This window comes from Pongo abelii, chromosome 2 (assembly GCF_028885655.2).
Source record: "Pongo abelii isolate AG06213 chromosome 2, NHGRI_mPonAbe1-v2.0_pri, whole genome shotgun sequence".
NCBI lineage: Eukaryota > Metazoa > Chordata > Mammalia > Primates > Hominidae > Pongo > Pongo abelii.
Window position 1 is genome coordinate 67820841 of NC_085928.1, and position 27883 is coordinate 67848723.

Consider the following 27883-nt stretch of genomic DNA (forward strand, 5'->3'; position numbering starts at 1 on the left):
CTTTTCATCAGAGAAGACATGTTCAGATTTGCATTTTGAAAAAAAAAAAAATCCCTCTGCAGGGTAGAGCATGGAGTGGAAGTGACAATAGCAGAAGCAGAGAGTCCAGTGAAAGGTTTCTGAGCCATCCAGGTGAGCAGTGATGGTGGCCTGGGCTAGTGGGGAGACAGTGAAGCTTGGGAGAAATGAATGAAGTGGGCGACAGCATCTACAAAACTTAGGGATGCCTTGGATTTGGGAGGGAGGAGGTGTCAAGACTTTCTTCCTAGGTAATTCCCAGGATCCTGGATTGTGGATGAACGGTGGGGCCCCTTTCTGAGGCCTGAATCCAGGAGATGTGTGAGCCGAGGAGGAAGATAGCATTTCCATGATGACCATCACTCCCGGCCTCCCTCGCCGCCTTTTCCATCCCCACCTTTGGCGAACTTACCTGACTCTGCCACCTCAGCAATGGGTACCCCCTGCTCGTACGCCATAAAACCCAGGACTGAGAAGATGGCAAACCCAGCCACGAAGCTGGTGCCACTGTTCAGGCAACAGAGCATGATGCAGTCCCTGTGGGGAAGCAGCGAGAGGCACTAGGGTCAGAGCGGGCAGAACCGGTGCACGGCTCGAACGTTCTCCACCCGAGCACCATGGCTGTCCTGTGGGACAGGCAGGGAAGTGCGGGCACAGGCAGCTCTGTTTTTCTGATGGAGCACTCATGGTTCAGAGAGGTTAGGTGGCCGGCCCATGGTCACACAGCTTCTCCTGAATTTCTAGAAGGTAAAGGTAGGTCACGAATCAGAAGCATGGAGCCAGCATGGAAAGAGAGGCTGGCATATGGGAAAGTGCAGAACTAATGAGAAAATACTCCAAAACACACCGACACTCCTCCAAGTCCCTGGTAGGAGAGAAAGCCTGGGAAAGTATTTCTGCGAGCTCAAAGCAAGGAGGGCAGGAGAAGCCTCCATGGGAGAAATGGGGGCTTCTCAGCCAGGGGAGCAATGAAGGGCCTTGCACCTGAAGCTCCGGCAGCCTCTGGGGGAGAGGCTTTATGGTGACATTCATCCTGGCCAAGCTGTTTACTGGAGCAGCATCTGCCAGACCTTAGTCTGTCTCTGCTCTGCTGCTGCGAGGGAGCAGCCCCTTCCAGGTTGAACCCTTGCATGGAGAGTTTTATCAGAGCAGTGACTGTCCCCTGCTCTTGGGCAGGGGGGACTCACCAGCTAAGAAGCACCAGCATAAAGCCATGGCCCAGGAGAAATCAGACTAGAAACAATGGAACTTTGTCAAGATGAAGACGGTACCCTCGAGTCCCGGCCTGTCCTGCCTCAGGCCCGGCATCCTAAAATCACCAAGTCAGGAAGTTGGCCTCTTAGAATCTCAACCACTGCAGTGCCTGGACTGAGACTCAGGCATACAATCCATGTTACTACCACATTTTATAGGGGAGGAGCTGCCAGGTGACCTTGTTCAACCTCCTGCCAGAGGCATGACTAGCCTCCATGGCATCCCTGCGGGTGGCCGGCTGACCTCTGCTTGCACACCCAGGCATGAGGAGCTGGCCATTTTTTCCAGTAGTACTTTCCCCTTGTTGGACAGCTCTTACTGCTTAGAGTGCTAAGAACTTTCTCATATTGTATTCACCCATGCTTGTTCTCTCTGATAAAGTTAGCCTTACCCTCCAAAACAGCCTGGAGTTCCTTCAGGCTTGGGAGATCTGAAGATAATGGCCCTATAGCCCCTTCAGTTTTCTGTTCTCCGTTACACATTCCAGTTCCCTTACAAATTCCTTATTTTGCTTGAAATCTGTAATACACTCCAGCTTATCCGGTCCCTCCTCAATTGTCACATCCAGAACTATTCTCAATAATACAGCAGGACTCTCACCTCCTCTTCTTCTGACGTCATACTTTTTATAAAGCAACCAAAGGTTACATTAATGTTGGTGGTGGTTGTAACACCCTGTTGCCTTGCAATGACCCTAGGAATCAAGGGTAAAGTAGAGAGAGCACTGAACTGGTGATTGAGAGCCTTGGATTCCAATTCTCCCTGCAATATTTTTTCTTTGAACCTGATCTCACTGGCTATACAAGGTGCTTGGATAACAGAATTTCTTGGCCTTGTGCTAGATCAAATCATTTTTTCAGCAAGGAGTCACTCTCACAACCTTCTTCCTTGGAGTGAAGTATATTTCCCTGCCCTCACCGACTTTGGGCTTAGCCACATGACTTGCTTTGGACAACAGGATGTTAGCAGATGTGACATAAACAGAGGCTTGAGATGGGCTTGCATGATTGGATTTGTCCTATATCATTTCTGTGATTTTCCATGAGAACTTCCCCAGGGGAGCTGCTATCCGTTCGGCCTGGACCCCAGAATGTACACACGTGGAGTTGACTTGACCCTGGCTTGGACCTTGGAGCCAAACCCAGGGTCTTTCAGTCTACAGCCTGCAGGAGAGTCTCCCCAGCTGACCAGCAGACTTGTGAGCAATACAAGCAATCACTCGCTGTGGTCAGCCCCTGTGTGCTGGGGTTGTTTGTTACATAGCAGTATTGTGGCCATAGATGACTGATACAGGTCCCTTCAAATAACTCTTCTGGTATTGTGAATGCTGGCTGGGCTGGTATAAGTGGGGACTTTATCTGCAAGTCTGATTTACCTCGGCTCAAAAAGAAATTCAGCTATGCCCAGGTAAGGGCAGAGTTATTCCTAAGGTTGGGATACATCTGCTCCTTGTGCCTGTTTCCTGAAGTCTGAGGCAAAATGGCCCTGACTTATATCAAACAGTGGACATTGGATGATACCAGGGAGGAAAGCCTTGGTCTACAGCCTCTCCATTCTGGAATTCTCCCACATGATGCTTTCAGGACCTGCAGTATGCCAGCCCTGGACTAGGTTTCACTGAATCCTGAGGCTGAGGGAGATGAGTCACATAGATCAAAGCCCATGTTTTTGTTAGGAGCTAAACAAAAATGATGCACCCTAAAAATTAAGATGAACAAATCCTGACTTTAAAAAATTGTCTCTGGGCATCCACACAGGTGTTGAAAAACAAATGTCCCTTGTTAAAAAATTCCCATCTCCCTGCACAGGTCTGTTGAGTGACTTCCTCACATTATGGAGAGACAGAAGGAGAGACAGAGAAGCTCTTTAGGGACCTGAGGTCCCTCCAGCCCCATGCATGACCTGTCCCTTCTCCCCTCCAGTCCTCAGAACACCCACCCCTTCAAGCAGACAGAGCTTAGTGGTGTCTTCGGAAGTAAGGATTTTCCCTGCTTGGCTCGCTCCATTTCCATCCCTCTAATTCCTTCCCCAGCTCCCACGTCTAGGTAAAACGCTTATGTAACAGTGCTTTGAAGTCGGCAGGCGCTGAGCTGGGCTTTTAAGACCTCCAGAAGCTATTATGCTGGCAGGAGAGAGGGTACTAATTTACTCCACTGGAGTTGAGAAGACCCACTTGCAGAACAATTTGGAAAAGGAAATAAAATGAATCTTCTAATTTTTGCATTGCCACCCAGGGAATTTGCTTTCTTCTGCTGATGGGAGAGATGGAATAAAACCTGCCTGCTGGAGGGGGAAGCAGAAGGGACCCATGGCTGACAGCATACATCCTCCATGCACTCAGTGGGGAATGAAGCTGCCACTGCCCCAAGACACAGGCTGGAGACAAGGCAGTTTTGGCCAAACCCTCTTCAACTCCAGTAGCTGGGAAAGAGCTGGCCACCCCTGGTAGTGAGGAATAGGGGTGCAAGAGCCAGGAAGACTCAGGTGAAAAGCCACACTCCATCCCTGGCAATGTAAACAGGAGTAAGGGACTCGAGCTCCACGGGCCGCTGTCTTGTCTCCTTGCTTGTGTAATGGGGTGGTTTCGTTCTGACTTCCCTGCATGGAAGCCAGCATTAAACTAAGTACAAGGGATGCAGCAGACAACAAGAACATCTGGCCCATGTCCTCATGGTGCTGACAGCCTAGCTGCAGGGGACAGTGACCAAGTGATCTCTGAAGGGCCCAGCACAGAGGTCCCCATGCTGACCGTAAGCCACCGATGGGGTGATACTGTACACAGACAGTGTACATTTGAAAGAACTCCCAAGGGGGTCAGACTTGGCCCAGCTCGGAAGCCTGCACGTGCTGTTCTTCCCATCTGGGTGCCTCTCTCTTCCTGTCCATGGTTAACATTTTCATTATGGCTGACAAAGAGCTTTACTTCTCATCCCCCATGCCCACATCCTCCACAAAACTAGACGCCTTCTTCTGGACAGCCTGCTCTGACTGTCTGTCTTTAGCATCTCATTGTCATCCGGTCACCCAAATACCTCTCACCCAAAGAACCCTAGAAGCAGAACTCACGGCGGCCTGATGGCACACTGGATTCTACAACAGCTTCTCTTTTCAGCATGTTGGACCTGCCCACATTAACTTCCCCATTGTCTTGATTTCCCCAAGTTACAAATTCTATAGGCTGCACCACTGCTGTCTGCAGCTCCCATGGCACCGATTCCAGGGCCTCGCACTTAGTAGACACACAGTAAACACTGCCGACTTAACAGGTGAGTTCATAATGTGACCGCTAAGCTAGCTCTCAGAAAGGATGTAGTGGGGAGGCCAGGATGGACACCGAGAGACCCCAGTCAGAGTCCAGGCCCTGCCACGTCTAGCAAGGTACCGCCTCCACCAGCTTCACATTCCCTGTCTCAAAGATGGGGTAATGTGGGAGGGATGCTATCACTGGTAAAAGTTCTTTCAAATGCACGGTGCCACTTGAGCCACACGATGACCCAGTGATGTGGTGGTTAATTCCAAGTTCCTGTCCCACCAGCAGGGGTATGGCATGACCTGCTCACCTACCCTCACCTATGTTTAACAGGACTTGGGAAAAACACTCTCAATATTTTAAGAGTGTGTGGGCCGGGCGCCGTGGCTCACACCTGTAATCCCAGCACTTTGGGAGGCTGAGGCAGGCGGATCATGAGGTCAGGAGATCAAGACCATCCTGGCTAACACGGTGAAACCCCGTCTCTACTAAAAATACAAAAAATTAGCCAGGCGTGGTGGCGGGCGCCTGTAGTCCCAGCTACTTGGGAGGCTAAGGCAGGAGAATGGCATGAACCCGGGAGGCAGAGCTTGCAGTGAGCCGAGATCATGCCACTGCAGTCCAGCCTGGGTGACTGAGCGAGACTCCGTCTCAAAGAAAAAGAAAAAAAAGAGTGTGTTGCTTGTTTTTTTACTGGTGTTTTAGTGTTTTTCCCATAGACTTGTTTGTATTCTTTATATATTGTGGATATAAACCCCTTGAGTATCGTATGTTGTTGGGATGCTCGTTAGTCTTATAGAAAATTCTCATATTTGGAAATAAAATAATGTAGATGATATTTGTATTTGTATTAACAATTTTTTAAAAATTATAAAAGCAATACGTACTCAAAGTTAAACAAAAGAAACTAAACAAAACGTACCCATTTAAGCTGTATAGAAGGTAGAAGTGGGAAAAGCCCACCTCCCAACCCCTGACTTCCCAGTCTCACTTTATGGAGGTGGCTACTTTGAACAGTTTCTGTGTTTCTTTCCAGAAATTTAGATGTTCTCCATATTTATGTGGACCAATCTGCCACTTAGTTCTTTTGTGATTTCTTTAATTATTTTTGATGTTTTCTACATCTTTTCCCATTCTGAAATCAGTATTTCATTCCTACTTATAGGGTGGTTTTCTTTTAAAAAAATATTTAACTCTTTAATCAATCTGACACTTATTACGGTGGAAAGATGGGATGATATATGAGAATCTAATTTGATGATTTCCCCAAAATACTTATCCTATCTCAGAACCATTTGTTAAAAAAAAAAAAAAAAAAAAAAAAAGCAACCTTCCTTCCTTTCTCCACTACTCTGTGATAAGGGATCGTTGCACTGTCATGATTCCATGGTCTTATCCCTGCTTAAGGAGCTCTTAGACTCTAAGGAAGAGATGCACTGTCCATCTACCATGAAATATTAACCTATTGTGTACCAGGCACTGAGTTCAGGGGTGCAGAGACCCCAATAGACCGAAACCTCAATAGACTGACCATCATCCTAGATCAGCACTTCCACCACACACAGCTGGGTGACCTTGGGCAGGTCCCCCGCCCTCCACGGGTCTCAGCCTTGCTGTAGAACTCAATCTGCAGGCATGAGAGGCCAGGCAGCCAAGGGTCAGACACTGGGGCTCACCTCCTCACCTGAATCCCCTCCCAGCCCTGGTGCAGCCAGCTACAGGAGGCCAGAGAGACGTGTTAGGCTGAGGGGCAAAGTGGGGCACTGGCCCCAGGTGGGGCAGAAGATGACCCTACAGTCAAGTACGAAGGGCAGGAAGCAGGTTTCTAAATAGTAGCCGAGAGAACAAGGCCCTTGGTGTATGCACTAGCTCTGTGACTCGGGAAAGTCACTTATCCACCCTGGAATACGTCTTTACCACACGAGGTGGCACTGAGACCTGAATGAGATGCCAGTAGTGGTGGGGGATTGGCTTTGCAGCCTGAGAGAGACTCTGACTACATTTGTTATTCTCCTAGCTCCTTGGTGGCCCCTCTTTGACCCTTCCTTCGGTAGCGGGAGGCCAACAGCCTATCTATCTCCTCCTGGGGCCCTGCAAGGTGGGCAGACAAACATAAACTAGCCTGGCAGGTTAGAGGGCTCTCAGGGTTTGGTGGAGAGCTGGCAGGGCCCAGGGAAATGCTCACCTGTAGCAGTTGTTGTTATAATTGTTATAACTTCCCAGAGCGGTCAGACAGCCCAGGCAAATGGCATAGGAGAAAAAGATCTGCGTTCCAGCATCTACCCAGACCTGTAGGAAGGCACAAAGATGTTGGCATAAACAGAAGTCAGATGTGTGGTGAGAGGGTGGCCCTGGTCTCTGAAATCCCCCACCCACACTCTACCCTTCAGAAAAACTCCATAAGGGATAATTAAACTTCCTAACCTACCCAGGACTCCCTTTAAAAGAGTTCTATTCTTGGGGACCATATGATCAAGTGTAAATGTCCTCAATTAATTCCAGAATTTGCCAGAGGTTATGAATAATAGCTCAGTGAATAGCAAGAATTTGAATGCTTAGGACCCCAGCCTCAGCTGTGTGACCCTGGACAAGTTACTTAACCTCTCTGAGGCTGTTTCCTTATCCGCAAAGTAGGGAAGAAACTTCCCTACCAGGACTGTTGCAAGGATTCATGCAAGAAGGACCATGAGCCCCTGGGATCTAGTGCCTGCTTGCAAGGTAAGTCATGTTTAAGGTAAAATGAATGCTTCCTTTTCCTTGTGATTAAGGCCACCATGAGAAAAGTGTCATAAGATTCTGTCCAGGGTGATACATTTGCATAGCTGACCTCAGCATAAAAGGTGGCAGGGAGGGGAGGAGTGAGGGAGGCCCACCATGTCCTTCTCACTTTCAGAACAGATTCCCCCACTCTAGGCTTCCTATGTGGTACACAAGATAACTACTTTCCTAGTACCCAAGCTCCCTTTTGATAAAAACTGCTGTGGACAGCATGACATGCACAACAGAAATGACAGTGGCTTCTCGAACACTTTCTCCAGGCTCCCTTTGATCCCAGCCCCTAGAAGTTGCCAAGGAAAATCCAGAGCTCAAATCAAAATGCAGCTGATGAGACTCATGCTTAGGTATCAAATGCCATCTACAGAACAGGGCTGGCACTAAATATAAAAAACAGGAAACACTGACCTCTCAATGTACAGGCACCACGCATTACTGCCCTTCATGCATTACTGAATATTCACGGCAACCCGGCCGGGCACGGTGGGTGGCTCATGCCTGTAATCCTAGCACTTTGGGAGGCTGAGGTGGGTGGATCACCTGAGGTCAGGAGTTTAAGAGCAGCCTGGCCAGCATGGCGAAACCCTGTCTCTACTAAAAATACAAAAATTAGCTGGGTGTGGTGGCAGGGGCCTGTGATCCCAGCTACGTGGGAGACTGAGGCACGAGAATTGCTTGAACTGGGAGGCGAAGGTTACAGTGAGCCCAGATCACACCACTGCACTCTAGCCTTTGTGACGGAGCAAGACTCTGTCTCAAAAAAAAAAAAAAAAAAAAAAAAAAAAAATTCACAGCAACCCTATGTGGTAGGTGCTATTATTGGCCCCCTTTTACAGCTGAGGAGACTGAGGAACAGAGAGGTTGAGTAATGTGCCCAAACCACACAGCTGGGAAGTGGCAGATGCAAGTCCATGGAGGTCTGCCTCTAGAGATGTATGCTCATGCAGTCCCAGAATTTCCAATGTGGAATCAGCCTCAGAAGGCCTGTGGTGTAACCTCTCACTCAACACAGGACTCTCTTCTGAGTACTTCTGACAGAATAGTCTCTGCTTGCTTACCACCAGCGACCAGGAGCTCACTATCTCCTGACCCAGACCCTTTCTTCTTCAGAGAGCTCTGACTATTAGAACATTTTTTAAGATGAGATGAACTCTCTCTTTCTGTTTTCCTCGTTCTGGGGGCACCCAGGCCACATCCCTCTCCTCCATGTGGTAGCATTTTAAAGATTCAAAGAAAATACTCATGCCCACTGGACCCCAGAACTCTTTCCTTTCCAGGCAAAGTATCTGTATCTCCTCCTTCTTCAGAACTGGATTACATGGTACAAGTCTTTCTATTGTGGGTCTGCTCAACTGTGTTAAGTCATTCAACAAATTGCCTATTAAAATGGAAAATCATAATGCTGCCTCTGAACCTGAGAAATAAGTGTATTTTTTTCTCCTCTAACAATAGTATCACTGGGTTTAGGGTCTTGGAGCTCTGTGAGGAACTTAGGGAGAGCTCTTTCATGAAGTGCAGGGGCAGGGGGAGGCAGGTAGTGCCGGCAGACCAGAGTGCACTGAGATGGGGTAGGAGAAACTGGAAAGAGGAAAGACAAGAACAAACTCCAGACATTTCGATGTGTGGGGGGTATGAGATAGGCTGGTAGTAAAAGGGCAAATACAATTTGGGGAAGGTTTTTGGAAATGATAGAAGCTTAAGGATGCTTAAATGTTGGTAGGAAGGGTCCAGTGGAGAAAAAAGTGTTAAAGACTTGAGAAGAAGTAGTTGTATTTTTAATTCCTCCTGCTTTGTCTCAGTTTCCCCATTTGCTACCTCAGTGGATTGCCTGTTCTGCTTAGTAAGGCCAGTGAGCCACATGGGGAAGCAAAAAGCAGTGCAGCAGGTCAGCAGACCCAGGAAATGGGAGGCCAAATCCCAGTGGCAACTCAGAGCTACTCAGTGCCTGACCAGACACTGGGCCTCCAGTCACACTTGTTAATGCAGCCACAAACCAGGTGTCCCTCCTTCAATGTCCTGGGCCAGAGTGTGCAGGCCAGAGTGAGCAAAGCCCTCAGACTTGTGGGAGAGCTGGCTCCCCAATCCTGACTGAATCCCATCACTCATTGGAGCAGGCCCTCCCCGTAACATGGTAAATAAATGCTCTGTGAGTTAGAAAAACACCAAAGAAAGCTTTCGACCCACAAGCCCCAAAGATATGTCCCCCAAACCAACAATTTTCACTTGCAGGTTTTTTTTTTTTTTAATTTGCCCTTTGGGCACATCAACACTGAAATGGACATCTGCTGTTTTTGCCTACTTAGCATCCATCTTTCCCTTTTCAGTAACGGCACCTCAATTTTACTTTGGAAAGCTACCTCTTCTCTACTCAGAGGTAGATTCAGGGCTGGCCACATGACCCAGGCCTGGCCAATCCAAGGATTTCTCTTGGCTACAGTGACTAGTTTATGGATGAGCATATGATACAAGGCAAGTCAATGGGACACTTTTTTTTTTTTTTTTTTTTTGCTGGGGATGTTAAGCTTGTAACTGCTGGGGGCATCACTGACCATGAAGGAAGAGTCTACCTGAGAATTAAGGCCAATACACAGGAAAGCAGAGTCTAGAGCAAAGGCAGACCAATATTAGCACATGACTCCCTGGATCAGACCTGAAATCAGACCTATCCTAGAACATTTCATTTCAGAGGCCTATAAATTCCTCTTTTATTTAAGTCAAGTTGGATTGAATTGTTCTCACTTCAAACTCAAGCTAATAGCAACATTTAGCTCTTAGAAAAACCCAGAAGGTATGAGCCCAAATCCTCTAATCAATCCCAAATTACTGATGGACCAGCATTCACTGAGTGCATTCACCTGTGTACTGTGCAGAACCCTGTGTCACACTCTGAAAGAGATACCACTCAATTTTACATAGCACTCCATCTCTGTCCTCAGGTGAGATAAAACATTCACAAAACAAGGTGCCCAGTAGCTGGGAGAGACAGATGGGGGGGAAAGAGAAACTTCTCTGATTGCTAAGGCAATCAGAGAAGGCTGCCTGGAGGAGGCATACCTTTTGAGATTGGAGAAGAGATGAAAGAGAGCATGTTGGGCTTAAAGATTCACATGAATCTTTAAGGGTATGTTCTCAAATGATTTTTCCATCTTGCTCTCCTACCTCTATGGGGAAAAGTCTGTCATTTTTATTCTGATGTTCACCATTAAACCAGCACCTTTACACAATATCCTTAATCCTCCCCTTTTTTGACAGTCTGTTGGTTCTCTGCTGTGAGGAATACTGAAATTAGCTACAGCCTCCATTTGTCTTCCCTCCCTACCCACTAGCATCCAATTTGAAGAAATATCCATTTGCTTCCAGTTAATACTTACAAGTCAATCTGTAAACTTTTTCTACTTTTCATATATATGTTATTATCTTCACATTTTTAATATACTATCTAGATTATCAGAACATACAACCATCACATAATAGCCTTTACTGATTGATTGAATGAGATGGGATCTTGCTATGTTGCCAAGGCTGGAGTGCAGTGGTGTGATCATGGCTCACTGCAGCCTTGAACTCTTGGGTTCAAATGATCCTTCTGCCTCAGCCTCCTGAGTAGCTGTGACTACAGGCATGCACCAACATGCCAGGCTCCTTATAGTCATTACTTAATGTGAATTTGATAGGAAACTATGAATTTAACGATCACCCCCAGCCCTTATGTTAATACCTTTCCAGTCAATTTTGTTATCTGTAGCTTGTTTTCCAGTAAATTCTTCTGGAAAGGCTCATAGGAAATAATGTTAGCTGAGTTCTTGCATGTTTAGAATAGTTGATCTGTGACTTTCATACTTGAAAGGCAATTTGGCTGTATATAAAATCCTTGGCTCTCTTTTTCTTTTCTCGAGTATCTGGAATATATTGCTTAGTTGCTTTCTGGCACAAAGTGCTGCGGTAGAAAGGTCTGGTGCCAATATAACTTGCTTCCCCTTATAAAGCACTTATTCTTTTGGTTTGGATGTCCAACAGGTTTTGTTCTACACTTTATTAAAGTCCAACAGTGACTAATCTGTGTTGATTTTCTCAGGCTCATGGTATATTTTTTCAGGATGCAAGTTCAATTCTTCTCTTTCAGGAGAAAAAAGATCCCAAAATTACTGCTGTATTTATTCTCTTCCATTGCTGTGGGTCTCTTCTTTGGGGACTTGTATGTATGTTGGACCTTCTTTGCTCACCTTCTATACCTATCACTGTTTCTTTCATTCTTTAAAAAGTCTTTGTTCATTTCTGACTTTATTTTTACATTTTTCCTCCTTTCCATCTTCTGTTTACTTTGTCATATCATCCATGGTCTGTATTCACTGTTATTCCTTCATTTTAGTTATTTTTTCTGAAATAGTTTTTCTTTTGTAAGTTGTCCTTCCTGTCAGCTCTCTTTTTAAATAGTCTTTTTGTCTAACAATTTCATTTACGCTATTTGTCTCATAGTATCTTTGGTTTATTATTTTCCTTTAGCTTGTTTTGAAATATTAAGTTTCAGTGTTACACTGTTTTGTGGTTCTGTCTTTGTGCAATGCCTTGGGACAATATTCTCCCCATAATTATTTTCCTTATCATAGCTTTGCATAAGTTTTTATCACAGTCCTCTTCTGTTGCTCACGTTTAGGTGAGATAGATTTTCCTGTACTCTTAGGAGAGGATTTCCTTGCATAGAGGAATGAGAGTGGTCCAGGATAGATTTTTCTAGACTTGCAGTCTGAACTTTCCTTCTTCTTTTATTGCCAAAAACTCTTTAAAACTATGGCCATACAGATAGTACTTTCTGAAATTATTGTTCTCTATTCTTTTCTCCCACTCCTATCCAAAATTTCTCCTTTCATTTCCTCTAGTGTCTCTGTCCTGCTCAATTTGGATTCTGCTTCCCATAATTTCTCCTTAATGACCATGAAGACTCAACTGGTTAGTGCGTAGTGTTCACAGGGCCCAGACCTCTGCCCAGATTTGCTGCAGTCCTCCCCCACTTACCTAGGGGTTAGAGACTGCATAGACCCCCTCCTCATTCGAGGTGATGTTCTCAGATAGGTCCACTAAGCTTCTACCCCCAAAGAGAGTCCTCTCCCAGTACATGTTAGAGCTTTCTGGGTTTCCTGGTGCTGGATCTTCAGAATTCTCTTTGCCTTTATGTTCATCTTCATCTTATCCTACAGAACTGACATCATGCAGATATCATTGCTGTTGGCATCTGGCCCCATCTATTCACATTTTGTGGTTCATGGTGTCACCTAACTGTGCTGAAGGTGCTGTCCATAGGGTTTTTGTTTTACTACCCTTGTTTCTCTGTTTGGGTGAGAAGATTCCAGGAAGTTAAAATAATTTTTTTTTCTGTTGCCACCTTATCTTCTTGATTCTCAAGAAATCTTTAGAGGGCAAGTTATACAAGATTGATCTTGGCTGGAGGTGAGAGACGAATACCCAGATCTGAGCAATATGGTGGGTGGGGGTGCAACACTAGATGATCCAGGTGTTTTTAAGGGTGGTTGAAGGTATAAAGTGGGGAAATGGGTATTAATTTGGAGAAGGGAAGTTTGAGACATCAAGTGAGATGTTCAAGAGATACATGGAAAGTCTAGGGCTACATATCGATGTCTGGGCTAGAGACATATATTTGATCATCACCAGGATTTTAGCAGTAACTTAACATCTCTCTGATTCCAGATCTAAAATTTTCTTCTCTTGCCTCTTCTATTTTTCACATTTGAAAAACCAATGTTGAGATCAGCTTTTCTGCTGAGACACATACTCATTTGGGCATAGCAGAGCCTGAGAATGTACAGGATTAGATTTCTTGAAAACATCCCATGAAGAACCATGGGATGTCTTTACATGGAGTCTGCATCATTAGGCTCTTTACAGAAAGCATAACTGATATATGTTTGTTTCTTAAACAGATGCCTGTGGTTGTGAAAATGCAACACGGCTCCAAATGTCATCCTTGCCTCTCAGTCTAGAAAGGAACTAATGAACTCATCAGTGAGGTGGTGTACTTGTTAAGATAATTACTGCTAGATTACGCTGTATTAAACAATAAACCCACAGATTTCAGTATTTTAGCACAATAAAAGTTTATTTCTCACCCACACAAAGATTAAAGCATAGCCCCTGTGAAGGGGCTCTCTTGCACCCAATGATTTGTGATATTAAGTGTTTTTCCTTTATGACACCACCGTCCCTCAACACAAGCTTCCAGCACAGCCTCTGAGGCAGAGAAACTGGAGGTTTGCTTGGGAAGGTTTTAAGGATTAGGCCTGAGGGTTGTCTTCATTCCCAAATACGTATCATTGGCCACACCCAAGTGACTTGGTTGCAAACTAAATACAAGGAACTCTGGGGAATGTAGTCTTCCCATTTACTCAAGAAGAGAAAAATAAATGACTGATGAACACAGCATTATCTCTGCCAAAGCATTATCCCAAATCTATTTCACCTACAGCTACTTTCTTCAACTAAAAATTCCACAAGCACAGACAAACAAAATCATGGTGGGCATTAGAATGATTTGACAAAAGGAGAAAGAAAGTCTAGTAAAATAAGCTAACAGAACATTCATGAACCAGCCCTTCCATAGGTTTGGTAATGCCTTAAGAAGTGAAAACCTTGAGTTAATGTTTGCTGAAACCTAGTGCGTACTACAGGCTCATGTACACAATCTCATAATTTGCATAATGATCTTACTAGGTAAGTATTATTGTCTCCATTTTTTCAGAAGTGGAAATAGGCTCCTGAAAAGTCAAACAGCTTATAAGGGAGAGAGTCAGGTTTGAACCCAGAGCGTTCTGGCTCTACACTTTACAGAGAAAAGCTAGGACCTCCTGGTCTGCTGAGTAGGCCTGTAGTCTCAGCTGGGATTTAAACAGCTCTGCAGCTGTCAAGTCAAACAGAACAAAGGCAACCCCACCTCAATGAAAGGAAGACCAGGCAACTGAGCCCTACTGACCAGCATCTCCCAGGATGCTACAAAGGGAGCAGCTCAGCGGAGAAAGGGCTTCCTATTTCTCAACACAATTTGAAGGGAAAACAGTCTCAACAAAACAAACCCTAAGGAAGTTGGGTCAGTAGCTGAGAAAGGGATCACTCTCCATGTTCTGCAGCAATGAATGGGGGGCGTTCTGGCAGTGCAGCTGTGGGCGGTCCACATTCAGAGGTTTGGAGGACAGATTTGCATGGGAACAGGGGAGTGGGGCCCCTTTAGAAGAGAGGTGGTCCCGCCTCCAGCTCTGGGGCAACCTCACCTCTTTCAAGGCAACTGGTTCCAATGAGCCCTGGTGCACAGTAGGTACAGAGAGCAATGAATAATGGCGTAGCCCACCTTCCCAGCTAGGGCCACAGGGCTGCACAGAGTAGCTCCTTGATGACATTTGCTGGGAGAAGCAAGAAAGGATGGATGGAAAAGGACAAATTTTCCCCACCCACACTTTAGCTACAGTCATCATGATGGATACTCAGCACACGCTGTCCCAGTCCACATGGACAGCACTTTACAGTTTACAATACTGTATGTCCTATGATCTGTGTGTCCCACACACTGCCCTGAGGTGAGCATCATCATCCCCAGGTTAGACACAGGTGGGTTGCTGGAAACACGCTCACCTTTTCTCCACATTCCTACATTGATCATGCAAGTAGAATGTCTAATTTCTTAGATGTTTGGGGGAGGAAACTTTACTTCTTTTTCCTACCTCTTGGAGTGACTTATCCAATTGGGGAGACTGGGGAGACGGTCATCGTGCATATGTGGGCAGCATGTCTGTCTCACACACAGAAGTTGAAATAACATTTGTGAAACAAACCTTCAGTACCGTCCTGGCTCTTGGAGAGCATTGAGAAATACTCTGGAGAGTATTGAGAAACCCAGCCAGGAGCCCTCATGAGCAGCAGGTGCTTAGTCAACATTCATTCCCTCCCAGGATATTCCAGTACTCAAAAACCTGAAGGAAACAAAAAAGCCTATTCCCTCTTCCCCCCACCATAAGCATGCATTTAGTGTCTACCATGTGCCAGGCACAAGTCCCAGGAATGGAGGCTGAAGCTGTCACTAAATGTTACAGAGCTCCTACCCTTAAGGAGCTTACACTTTAGTGGGAGAGACAGACAGCAAGCAAAGGCAGATAAGCTCTCATACAACATCTGGCAGAGAGGAACAACTTGTGGGGGAGGGGTATGGGAGATGAGTTCAGTGTAGTAGTGAGTTCAGTGGCAGTAGGGGCCAGGGTCCCGCCTACCCATGAAGGTACAGATGCTGCTCTGGGATTTTATACAGCATCTATGGCAAAACAGCTTACAGAAAAAAAGCTACCCTAGAAATGTGCTTTCAAATCTGCAAAGAGAGCTGTCAATCAGAGCAGAAGGGCATGCCTCTGCTTGTCACCAAAGCCAGCATCAGCCGACCAACCAACTAAATCCATCTCTATGTCCTGGAATTGGCTGGTGTTTGCTGTGGTAATGCCTTAGGTCTTTGACAAATGCAGCATTAACCCATCCTGCCATGAAAGCACCAGTAAGAGGGTGTATGATGATAGTCATGCTGATGATCACAATGACACCAACTAACTTTTATTAGCACCTATGACATACCAGATGGAAAGTGCTTTACAGGTATTAAACTCACCTCGTCCACACCGTTAAGGTGGGTGCCATTGTTATTTATTATCTCCCTTTTATAGATGAATAAACTAACACCCAGGGAGAGGAAGTCACTTGTCCATTTACTTTAGAGAAATGTACACACTGGCCAGTGTGAGGAGTCACTTTGGGCTTACGAACAAATGAATCTCCTAATTGCCCCAGGAATCTGGCCCACCTTGGAAGAAGGCACTGAAACACCAAGCAAAAGGGGCCTAAGTTAAACGAGATAGCTCTAGCCAGGCTCCATGCTTTGAGCCTTGCAGGAGCTTAATGAAAAGGGCAAAAACTTTGGGGTCAGCAGACCCAGCTTGGAGCTCTGCTCTTCTGCTTACTGCTATGCAACCCTGGGCAAATTACTTCACCTCTTTGAACCTCAACTTCTTTGCCTGTGAAAGAAAGACATAATGAATGTAAAGTGTGTAGTGGAGTACCTGGTACCATCCCTTTAATCTGGTTTCTTCTGGTGGCTGACGATTCTCAACTATACTATGCAAATAAGCGCCCACGTCCTTTCCAACATCCCAGCTTCCCTTCCCATCAGGTGAACTAATCAGACTTCTGAGAAGCACCAAATGCTGAATTGCCCATCATTAAAGCAGATACACATGCCTCTTAGGGCTACCAGCTTGGGTCCAACAGGGATGGATGGGAAGAACCAATACTTCATCCCTCCTAGGCTCCTTGCTGTTCCAGCGCCTGGCCAAGATGTGTGAAAACCGTCAGACCCAACAGCACATGGGGGGCTTTTGGATCCAAGAAGCCAGAACAGAGCTTGGGGCCCTCCTGGGGCTTCCAACCCACAGCCTTTTCTTTCTTCAACATTTTCTTTCAAACAGACAGCTACCACACCCACACACACACACACACACACACACAGACCCACACACACATAGACACATGCACATACAACTTTTGTAAGCAGAGCCTTGGTTTGAGGCAAAAATATAACTTATATGGCCTGGCAGAAAATGGCTGAATTAAGCTCTTTCTTTTTGCCTTTTATATTGGTAAGGATTCTCAAAAGATTAAAAGTAGGTTAGGAGAATAATAAAACAGCTGTGTTTCCAGTGTGTACCTGACAACGGCTTTTGTAGAAGTGAATGATTACATGAAAATCACTTCCTTCCCACCTCTTTCTCAGCCTCCTCTGGGTTGCTAGGCGCCCTTGCTCCTTCTTTCGGCTAATGCCACATACAGAAGCTGATGAATACAGTATGGCCATTATGAGGAAAGGGGAGTCTGGGAGAGGGATTCAAATGCTCCCTCCCTGGTGGATTCCATGGGGGGAGAGGGCTTCGGTGGAGACGACTTTGGAGATATTTAAATGCTAATGTGCTGGGCAGGCGGGCAGGGCCAGTGGGAACAGTGGTGGGAAGGGGCTGAGGCTCTTGGCCTGTAAGCCCAACTGGAAATATGTTCTGCAGCCTCTCGCTCTGGTGCCAAGCCCTTCCCTGGGCAGCCGGCCCTGGGGCCAACCAGGGCCCTGCCAGTAAAGTGTCACTGGGCTAAAGGGTTGCGCTGCGGGCGGTGAGGAGCTGTTCAATCCTGTGCAGGGGGAGTTTGGGTGTGTAGGCTGACCCCGGTGGCCCCTTTGTGTGGAGCAGGGAACGAGGGTCACTGTGGCTGAGCTTTTGCCCAGGAGGCTGGATAGCCATGTCCAGGCATGGAGAGTGCATAGGGCAGATGGGCAGTTGGCCTCCCCTTAATCCATCACATCAGTTGCTTAAGCCCCATTTTACCAAAGTACTAAATGCGGGAGGCTCAGAGAAGGATGAGCCTGAGCAAGGCCTGAAGACGGCAATTCCTAGCCCCAAGCTCTTCCACGCAGACTCAGGATGTCCACGCAGACTCAGGATGTCCACACAGACTCAGGGAAAGACAGTTTAGGCCAAGCTCTCCCCTGAGGAGTGTTCCTTAAGGGGGAGGCTCTTGACATTTTGGATAAGATAATTCATTGTGCAGGACTGTCCTGCTCCCTGTAGGATGTCTGCCCACCAGCCCCCACTCTCTAAATGCTAGAAGTCTCCCATTCATTCTAGCAGCCAAAACTATGCCCCCGCTTGTTTCTAAATGACCCTGGGCCAGCAGTCCTGCCTAGTCCTGGCTAGGAGCCACTGAGGCAGGGGGAGTCAGAGCGGGCAATGATGGTGGGGCTGCAGAACCCACATCCCATAGGCAGCACTGGGCTAGGCGCTCCCAGATCAAGCCAGACTTCTGCCTCCAATCCCAGCCTGATCAGGCAGGTTCTTTTGTGTCAGCCGAGCAGACAGTTAGGATGAAGCCTCATCATCTCCCCCTAGAACCACATTTCTTTGCTAATAACCATGGAACTTGTTCAAAGCCAGGAAATGAAACGGCAAGCCGGGGTGCTCCATGCCCTGGAGGAGCCGAATGGGAGCTAAACTTCAAGCAATAGAAAAGACGTCCTTGGGAGGAGAACGGAAAAGAAAACAGCCACAATGGTGAAGATAGCCACTTCTGTGTCTGGCTGCAGATAGAGAAATAAATATCTAAGATCACATCGTGGCATTCATTGTTTATTGTCTGTCTCCCCCAACTAGAATGGAAGCTTTCTGAGAGCAGGGTGCTCTGCTTTCTCACTTTTGAATCCCCAACCCTTTGCACATTGCTGACACATGATAAGCACTCAAGAAATGTCTGTAGGGTGCCCACAGCTGCTTAGGGTCTCCAGCACACAGGAAAGGGGTGCTCAAAGCTCACACCAAGTCCTAACTACCAGGCCAAGTGGAGAACATACTGGACTGAGAGGGACAGGACACCTGGCTCCGATTGCAGCTTGCCCTTAAAGTTCCTGTGTGTTCTCCCTAAAGTTCATTATTTTCTCCTAGCCCCAGTTTTCCAACTTGTAAAATAAGGGAACTACATTGCAATGGAGATGGCAAGTACGTGACATGCACATCCCACCCCCATTTCTGCCCAGGGCAGACATTACTAATCAATCACAGCACTCTTCTGCCTTCAGTGTAGCTATGGGGAAAGACATCCACCACCTGTCAGAGTGAGTGAGTGAGCAGAAACCTGCAAGAGAGAATCATCCAGCCCAGCCATCCCAGGCTTTATAATAGGGTTATGGTTTTGGGTCAGCTGAGCCCATTTTCCATAGGGCATTTCAACCTTGCAGTTTTAAAAGCCCAGGAAGACACTGGAACACCTGTATTTAAGCTCCTGCTCCATACTAGGGACAAACTTCACATCAAACACAAGGGACACAGAAAGGAAGGAGGAAAATGACACCATACTGATGGAGATATGTGTTTTTAGTGGATTTCTGGCACTTATGCTGGCCTGGAAGGCTGGCAGAAAGTGGCAGGCTATTCCAGTGGAATAAATGCTACCAGCAAAGGCCTAGAGGGCAGGAAAGGAGAAATCTGTCAGAAGCTGCCCAGCAGAAATGCTTCTAAGCAAGAGGCTGAGAGGGGAAATGGAATAGATCTTCCAGAATCTCATGGAATTCAGAGCTGTGTTTCATTCATCACTATATCTTTGGGCAGAAACCACTCAAAGTTCCCAAGTAGGAAAATGCTTATGGTAGCCATACCAAGGATGCAGGAAGATACTACTCAATTCCATGTGAAACAGAATTCTGACAGTGAATGGGAACACACTCAAATTTATGCCCCAAGGAGGCTCCCAGGGGATATCTGTGGTGGCTGGGGGGTGGGAACAGGCATAGTCAACAGTGGAAGAGTCTCCTCCCTGGCTGAGAGCTCCAGTCCTGGGGTGAGCTCATGTGGCTAGAAGGAACCAAGCACAGTTGGAGATGCAGAGAGGAAATTTCTGCACTGATATGGTTTGGCTCTGTGTCCCCACCCAAATCTCATCTTGAATTGTACTCCCACAATTTCTACATGTTGTGGGAGGGACCAGTGGGAGATAATTGAATCATGGGGGCAGTTTCCCCCATACTGTTCTCATGGTAGTGAATAAGTCTCATGAGATTTGATGGTTTGATAAGGGGAAACCTGTTTTGCTTGGCTCTCATTCTCTCTCTTGCCGCCACCATGTGAGACATGCCTTTCATTTTCTGCCATGATTGTGAGGCTTCCCCAGCTACATGGAACTGTAAGTCCAATAAACCTCTTTCTTTTGTAAATTGCCCAGTCTCAGGTATGTCTTTATCAGCAACATGAAAATGGACTAATACGGTAAATTGGTATTGGGAGTGGGGTGCTGCTGAAAAGATACCCAAAAATGTGGAAGTGACTTTGGAAATAGGTAACAGGCAGAGGCTGGAATAGTTTAAAGGGCTCAGAAGAAGATAGAAAAGTGTGGGAAAGTGTGGAACTCCCTCGAGATTTGTTGAATAGCTTTGACAAAAATGCTGATAATGACATGGACAATGAAATCCAGGCTGAAGTGTCTCAGATGGAGATGAGGAACTTGTTGGAAACTGGAGCAAATGTGACTCTTGTTGTGTTTTAGCAAAGAGACTGGTGGCATTTTGCCACTGTCCTAGATATTTGTGGAACTTTGAACTTAAGAGAGATGATTTAGGGTATCTGGTGGAAGAAATTTCTAAGCAGCAAAGCATTCAAGAGGTGACTTGGGTGCTATTAAAGGCATTCAGTTTTATAAGGGAAGCAGGACATAAAAGTTTGGAAAATCTGTAGCCTGTGATATGTGATAAATTTGTAGCAATGTGATAGAAAAGAAAAACCCATTTTCTGAGGAGAAATTCAAGCCGACTGCAGAAATTTGCATAAGTAACCAGGAGCCAAATGTTAGGGAAAATGTCTCAAGGGCATGTCAGAAGTCTTCACAGCAGCCCCTCCCATCACAGGCCCAGAGGCCTAGGAGAAAATGGTGTCCTGGGCTGGTCCCAGAGTTCCTGTTCCATGCTCTCTGCAGCCTGGGGACATGGTGCCCTGCGTCCCAGCCACTCCATTCATGGCTAAAGGGGCCAATGTAGAGCTCTGGCCATGGCTTCAGAGGGTGTGAGCCCCAAGCCTTGGCAGCTTCCACATGGTGTTGAGCCTGGGAGTGCACATAAATCAAGAATTGGGGTTTGGGAACCTCTGCCTAGATTTCAGAAGATGTATGGAAATGCCTGGATGTCCAGAGAGAAGTTTGCTACAGGGGCAGGGTGCTCATGGAGAACCTCTGCTAAGGCAGTGCGGATGGGAAATGTGGGGTCAGAACCCCTACACAGAGTCCCTACTGGGACGCCGCCTAGTGGAGCTGTGAGAAGAGGGTCACTGTCCTCCAGACCCCAGAATGGTAGATACACTGACAGTTTGCACCATGTGCATGGAAAAGTCACTGACACTCAACACCAGCGCATGAAATCAGCCAGGAGGTAGGCTGTACCCTGCAAAGCCACAGGGGTGGAGCTGCCCACGACCATGGGAATTCACCTCTTGGATTAGCGTGACCTGGATATGAGACATGGACTCAAAGGAGATCATTTTGGAGCTTTAAGATTTGACTACCCTGCTGGATTTCAGACTTGCATGGGGCCTGTAGCCCCTTTGTTTTGGCCAATTCCTTTCATTTGGAAGGGTTGTATTTACCCAATGCCTATACCTCCATTGTGTCTAGGAGCTAACTAACTTGCTTTTGATTTTACAGACTCATAGGCAGAAGGGACTTGCCTTGTTTCAGATGAGACTTTGGACTGTGGACTTTTGAGTTAATGCTGAAGTAAGACTTTGGGGGACTGTTGGGAAGGCATGATTGGTTTTGAAATGTGAAGACATGAGGTTTAGGAGGGGCCAGGGGCAGAATGATGTGGTTTGGCTCTGTGTCCCCACTCAACTCTCATCTTGAATTGTATTCCCATAATTTCTACGTGTTATAGGAGGGATCTGGTGGGAGATAATTGAATCATGGGGGCAGTTCCCCCATACTGTTCTCATGGTAGTAAATAAGTCTCACAAAATCTGATGGTTTGATAAGGGGAAATCCCTTTCACTTGGCTCTCAGTCTCTCTCTTACCACCACCATGTGAGATGTGCCTTTCACCTTCTGCTATGATTGTGAAGCCTCCCCAGCCACGTGGAACGGTAAGACCGATAAACCTCTTTCTTTTGTAAATTGTCCAGTCTCGGGTATGTGTTTATCAGCAATGTGAATATGGACTAATACATGTATTTCATTGGAAGTTAGGGCAAAAGGTGTTTGGGGCTTTCTGCTGCTAAGAAGCTTAATGTTAGTGGGTCTATGCTCCTCAACATTTCCTGAGCACCCTGTATAGCACATGGAGACTATAGAAAGAATAAAGCTCCCCATCCTGTGCTCAGGGCCTTGCAATCTAGAAAGCATATGAGGAAAAAGAAAGTCAAGCAAGCCCCTGATATCATCCATCTGTGACTGACAGATTCATCTGAGCAGTTCTTAAATCTCATTTTCAGCCGTTTCCCTTCTGGGTAAGGTAGAAGTTTTCCACAGATCAAGAGAGAAAGGGGAGCAAGTATAAAATCTCACAAAATCAGACAGATCTGGTTGAGTTCCAGCTCTGCTGGGCCACCTTGAGGAGGTCACCTCTTTGAGCCTCAGTTTCTTTGTGGGTACAATGGGGAAAATCATCATTCCAAGCTGCCAGAGTTGTTCTGAAGACAAAATGAGACTAGGTTTTTAGAGTGTGCACAGAGCACCTGGCTCACAGTAAATGCTAAGTGGCTAGAGAGGGGTCATTCCTTTGGGCCTGAAAAAGCATCTTTGAAGGGTGTGTGGGGCTGACTAGGCAGGTCCCACTTGGGGTAACAGAAGAAAAGCCAGCTTTTCTAGCCCTGGGAGGAGCTGGCCTCAGAGGCCCTGACTGTCTCCTCCCCACCCTGGTGTGGATGTTCTACAAAGGGCAGGAGGCCAGGCCCACTTGCTCTGTCCCAGAAATGCTACAACAGCTCGCCCTGCCCAGCCTTCACTGCAGGGTCAATGCCTCCTTTGCCAGGCCCAGTGGACAGACCTTAAGGAACCGGGCCTTGGGGCCTCTCGGTCTCTCTGCAGGCATTCACCTTGGGCAGCATTAGGAGAAAGGAGGAGACATCCTCTCATCATGGGCCTTTGAGAAGCCACAAAAGCTGCCCACATGAGCATCACCTGCACATGCAAAGACGACCTTTGCTCCTAAAAAAAGTTTACATAGATAAGTGTGTGCCGTGGCAGTTTGCTGCACCTACTAACCCATCACCTAGGTAGTAAGCCCCACATGCGTTAGCTATTTATCCTGATGCGCTCCCGACCTTTGAGAAGCCATGCAAGCTACCCATATGAGCATTACCTGCACATGCAAAGACAACCCTTGCTCCTAAAAAAGTTTACATAGATAAATGTGTGCCATGGCGGTTTGCTGCACCTACGAACCCATCACCTAGGTAGTAAGCCCCACATGCATTAGCTATTTATCCTGACGCTCTCCCTCCTGCTATCCCCCCAACAGGCCCCGGTGTGTGTTGTTTTCCTCCCTGTGTCTATGTGTTCTCATTGCTCAGCTCCCACTTATAAGCAAGAACATGAGGTGTTTGGTTTTCTGTCCCTGTGTTAGTTTGCTGAGGATAATGGCTTCCAGCTCCATCCATGTCCCTGCAAAGGACATGATCTCAGTCCTTCTTATGGTTGCATAGTATTCCATAGTGCATATGTCCTGCACATATATCCTGGAACTTAAATAAGATTAGAAAAAAAAAGTACCAAGTTCCCAAGAGTCATTAGTCCAAACTTCATGTTGTCTTCATATTTCTACAAAAAGTAGTATTACCAACTCTCTTTTTTAATCAATAAAATGCACTCTCTCAAATTAAAAAAATTAAGTTTTAAAAGAGGTGAGTGGATTCTCTTGCATTATCTCAGCAGCAGAAAACCAGCCCTTGGAATCCTCATGGGCCTCCCTCTCTTTACTAGGCACTTCCAGGCTGTTTATCTCCCTGAGTTCTCACAACAACACCATAGGCTGGTACTATTATCATCTCCACTTCACAGAGGAAGAAGACGAGGCCCTGGGGGATCACTCAGCTGATACCTGGAAGACTCAATCCTAGATCTGTATGATCCCAAAGCCCTCACTTTTTAAAAAATATGCTCCAAATTATTTTTTAACTTTTAATTGACAAAAATTCTATATATTTGTGGTTTAGACATGATGTTTTGAAATCCATAAACACTATGGAATGGCTAAGTCAGGCTAAATAACATATGCATTGCCTTGCTTACTTTTTTTGTGGCGAGAACACTTAAAATTATTCTCTTAGCGATTTTCAAGTACACATGATTGATTGTATTGCATGTTATTGCCTATGTCACCACGCTGTACGATAGATCTCCTGAACTCATTCCACTTATGGCATTGACATCTTATATCCTTTGACCCAGTCTCTCCAACCCTGCCCACCCAACCCCTGGGAACAACCATTCTACTCTCTGCTTCTGTGAGTTTGACTTTTCTAGATTCTACATACACGATAAGTGAGATCACATGATATTTGTCTTTCTGTGCATTGCCTGGCTGCTGCTTACCTTCGTCTTCCCAGTAGACTGCCATCATCTTCACCAAGAGGAGAGGTGGTGTAAATGAGCCTGGAGCCAAACGCTCTTATCTTACCTGTCTCTCTGCTCTCTGCAGGCCCAATGTCCAAACGGATTTCACTGCTTGACACTCACTGACCTCCCTGCCCTGCTTAGATACCATTCTCCTTCCACCTCTCAGGTCCTGCCAGCCTTCAGGGTCACATTGCCACCTGCTCACATGGCCTCTCTTATGCTCATCTGAATGGAAGCAGTGACAGCTTTAAATGGCGCCAGTTCCTTGGGAATCTGACTAACGGAGCATCCTGGTTCACATAGGCCAGTGGGAGCAGCAGGACCCAGGGGCCTGGGGGAATGGGTAAACATGCAGGGCTGTGTCAGGCAGGAAACCAGGAGGGGCAGCTAACCTCGGTGGACTAACGGGAGATGGCAGGCCACCACAACACGCCCTCCTGGATAATGTGTGGGACACAGTGGCCTTGGCTTTGGGGCAAAGCCACTGTGAGGGAGGGGCTGCCTTCATTTCTCATGCTTCCCTCAGCGATTTTTCAGGGCTTTGGGTTGAGCCATAAAACTAAGAATGATCAGGTAAAAATAAAGTAAGTTACAGACATTAATGCCAACGTGCTTAAGGCTGAAGTGTACTGATGTCTACAACTTACTTTGAAGTGTATCAAAAAATAAAATAGAATACATGGATGGGGGCTAGAAAGGTTTGTGGTAAAGCTGACATAGTGAAACACCCATAGTAGAGACCGGGGGTGGGCATGTGGGGGTTCTCTGTGCAGGCAGAACCAACCCACAAGACAGCAGAAGGAATACTCTCGTCCCACAGTGGGAACTGGAGGCCTCACTGGAAGAGACGTGTTCACGACACTTCTCAGGAATCCTTTGGTGAGAAGACTATGCTTTGTGCCCAGTAACTCATGCTTGCATCAGTGGGGGGAAACAGGAAACTCCTACCCTGCCAGGTGATGTCAGAAACCAAAACCAATGTTCAGTCTCAGATCAGAAAAACTGAGTTTTCTGGGATCAGTTGTCTCCTCCTTGACATCCCCTCAAAGATTAAAAACACCTCTGAACTCCTGATATTATCCCTCTGTGATTCAGAGATTCATCTGAGCAGTTGTTAAGCCTCATTTTCCGCTGTTTCCCTTCTGGGCGAGGTAGAAGTCTTCCACGAGTCGAGAGAGAAAGGGGAGCAAGTATGAGAAGATAGAAGTTTGCATTCCTCCAACCTTACCTTGCACAAACCTATGGATTAATTTTATATTCTGTCTCTGAGGTATTCACTAAAGAGGTCTGTATCTGTTATTTATTTTCCTCATCTGTCTTTCTTAGAGAATATTTTCTTTAAAGCTCCAATCAGGTGACAGGGCTGAAGAAGAAGGACAATTATGGTGCTCACCATCCCAGGCAGGAGCTTAACTCTGAGATGACAACCACATGCTACAATATGCACTTAATGAGCACCTACTATGTGCTAGGCAGTTTGCAAGCCATCATAGGAGAGGTAGAGTTGAATAAAATGTTCACGTTCTGGAAGGGTTGGTCAAGTGTAGCTTGGATTAACCCCCAGGAACGTTAATCATACGCTTGCTTTGAATGACATTCACCCAACCCGTTTCCCCCACGCACTTCCACAGCTTTGGGAAATCCTAATGCACTGTCATCTATAACCTTGGAGATGTGCAGTTTCTCCCTTCCAGGTGATTTATGATATAAAAATCTTCTCATGACCACAGGTAAATCATCTCTTCTCTCTGAGCTTTGTCTCCTCCAAAGGACATTTTAAAGACTAATTCCTGGGCTTTGCCAGCTTTTATTAATCAGACACACACAACTGCTAATAGGAACTTCCTGTCAGCACAACATGGCCCATGTTGGTGGATCATAAGGGGGAAAATAAAAGGGATTATTGATAGCAAAAAAAAAAAAAAAAGGAAGACAGTGATTTTACTAGACACTCTCATTTTACAGCTGATGGAACTCTGGCACAAGGAGGTGAACAGTGACAGTTCAAGGTCGGTGTGGAGCTGGGTTTCCTGATTCTTAGGCTGGGAGTTTTGTACCATGCAACAATGCCTCCTGGGATAAGCAGTGGGACATGAAGGACTGAGATGTGTACAGCATAGGAGGCTGAGCAGCACCCACTTGCCTCTACTGTTTGGAACGTCACTGAGACCCTAAGCAAGGAGGCAGAGCTATGTTTGGCCTCTGTGTGAACATTATGCAGGACGCCACACTCACCCTGTAGGGCTTTCCAGTGCTTGGCTTGTATATGAGAAGTGAGAGAAATGGAACATGAGATTCACACACCAATGAGTTTTCAGAGAAGGACATCAAGTGTCACAATCCCAGCCAACTAAGAGGTATCAAAGACCCGTCATCTTGCTGCTCACAGAAGAAGTTCCTGCTCTCTTACAAAGCTGTGCTAGATCAGAAATCATCAGAACACACTGCATCTGCAAAGCACACGTCTTCCCAACTATGGAGGAGCTGCAGGAACCAGTTATAGCAACTTAATAACAAGAGCTGCTCTGTAGCCCTTGTGTTGCTCAGAGCTCTTTCACACACATCTGCCTATTTGATGCTTTCCACAGCCATTTGAGGTGGGCAGAGTAGGGTTTACTAATATGGAAGCCCAGAGAGGTTACGTGACCTGCCCAATGACACAAAATTAGTGAGACAGGACCTGATTCCATGTCTGGTCTAACCTCTTCATTTCATAGATGAGCAAATAGACTCAAAGGGGTGGAAAAGTGGCAAATGTTTCAACTGGAGGTTCTCAGTCCTGGTCCAGTTCTCCACCAGCTGTGGCCTTGGGTGAGCCATATCCTCTCTCTGGCACTCAGGTACTCATCAACAAAAGAAGAAGTTGGACCTACATACTGGCTCTTAAACTTATTAAAATAGCAAATAAATGAGCTTTATGGAGTTCTTTGCCAAATACCTTCATGAGTATAATTTTACTCTATGTGTAAGAAACAAATTTAGTGTCAGAATATAAAACCATGGAAATTATGAAATATGAAATCACCACCACTGACACATGACTTTGTGAATAAAATTGAGCTGTTGAATTAAGCATGAATAAGGGTATCTCCCTTAATATTAATTGGCTACTTGAACATTCAATATATCATGTTCAAGACTAGCAGATAAAGAAAAGTAAATGCTGAGGGTTAATATTTTTATGACAGTGACAGAAAACAGATAATTATGAAATATTTTAAATCACAGCCTTTTAAATCTGTAACATTTTAAATCCATTTTAAGGAAGATAAAAAATTCTCCCAGATGCTAGAAATGAGAAGTCAAAACTGAAGTTGAGGAGGAGGAGGAACAGACCTAGCAACCCATAGGGACATCTGAGCAAATAGAAGTCTGAGAGGCTGAGGTTTCATTCCTGCCCAATGGTAGAGTTAAGATTGC

The 27883-nt window shown here is 46.1% G+C and overlaps 1 protein-coding gene across 2 annotated transcripts in view; it reads right to left on the reverse strand.

Annotated features, from left to right (window-relative positions):
* Positions 1-27883, reverse strand: part of SLC6A11 (solute carrier family 6 member 11) — a 124375-nt gene that overhangs the window by 21766 nt on the left and 74726 nt on the right. For both annotated transcript variants that reach the window (XM_002813433.5, XM_009238698.4), the window contains 2 exons: positions 6708-6811; positions 431-555 (listed from right to left, as the gene is read on the reverse strand). In XM_002813433.5, coding sequence (XP_002813479.3) covers positions 431-555; positions 6708-6811 — 229 coding nt within the window. The remainder of the gene's footprint in view (positions 1-430; positions 556-6707; positions 6812-27883) is intronic.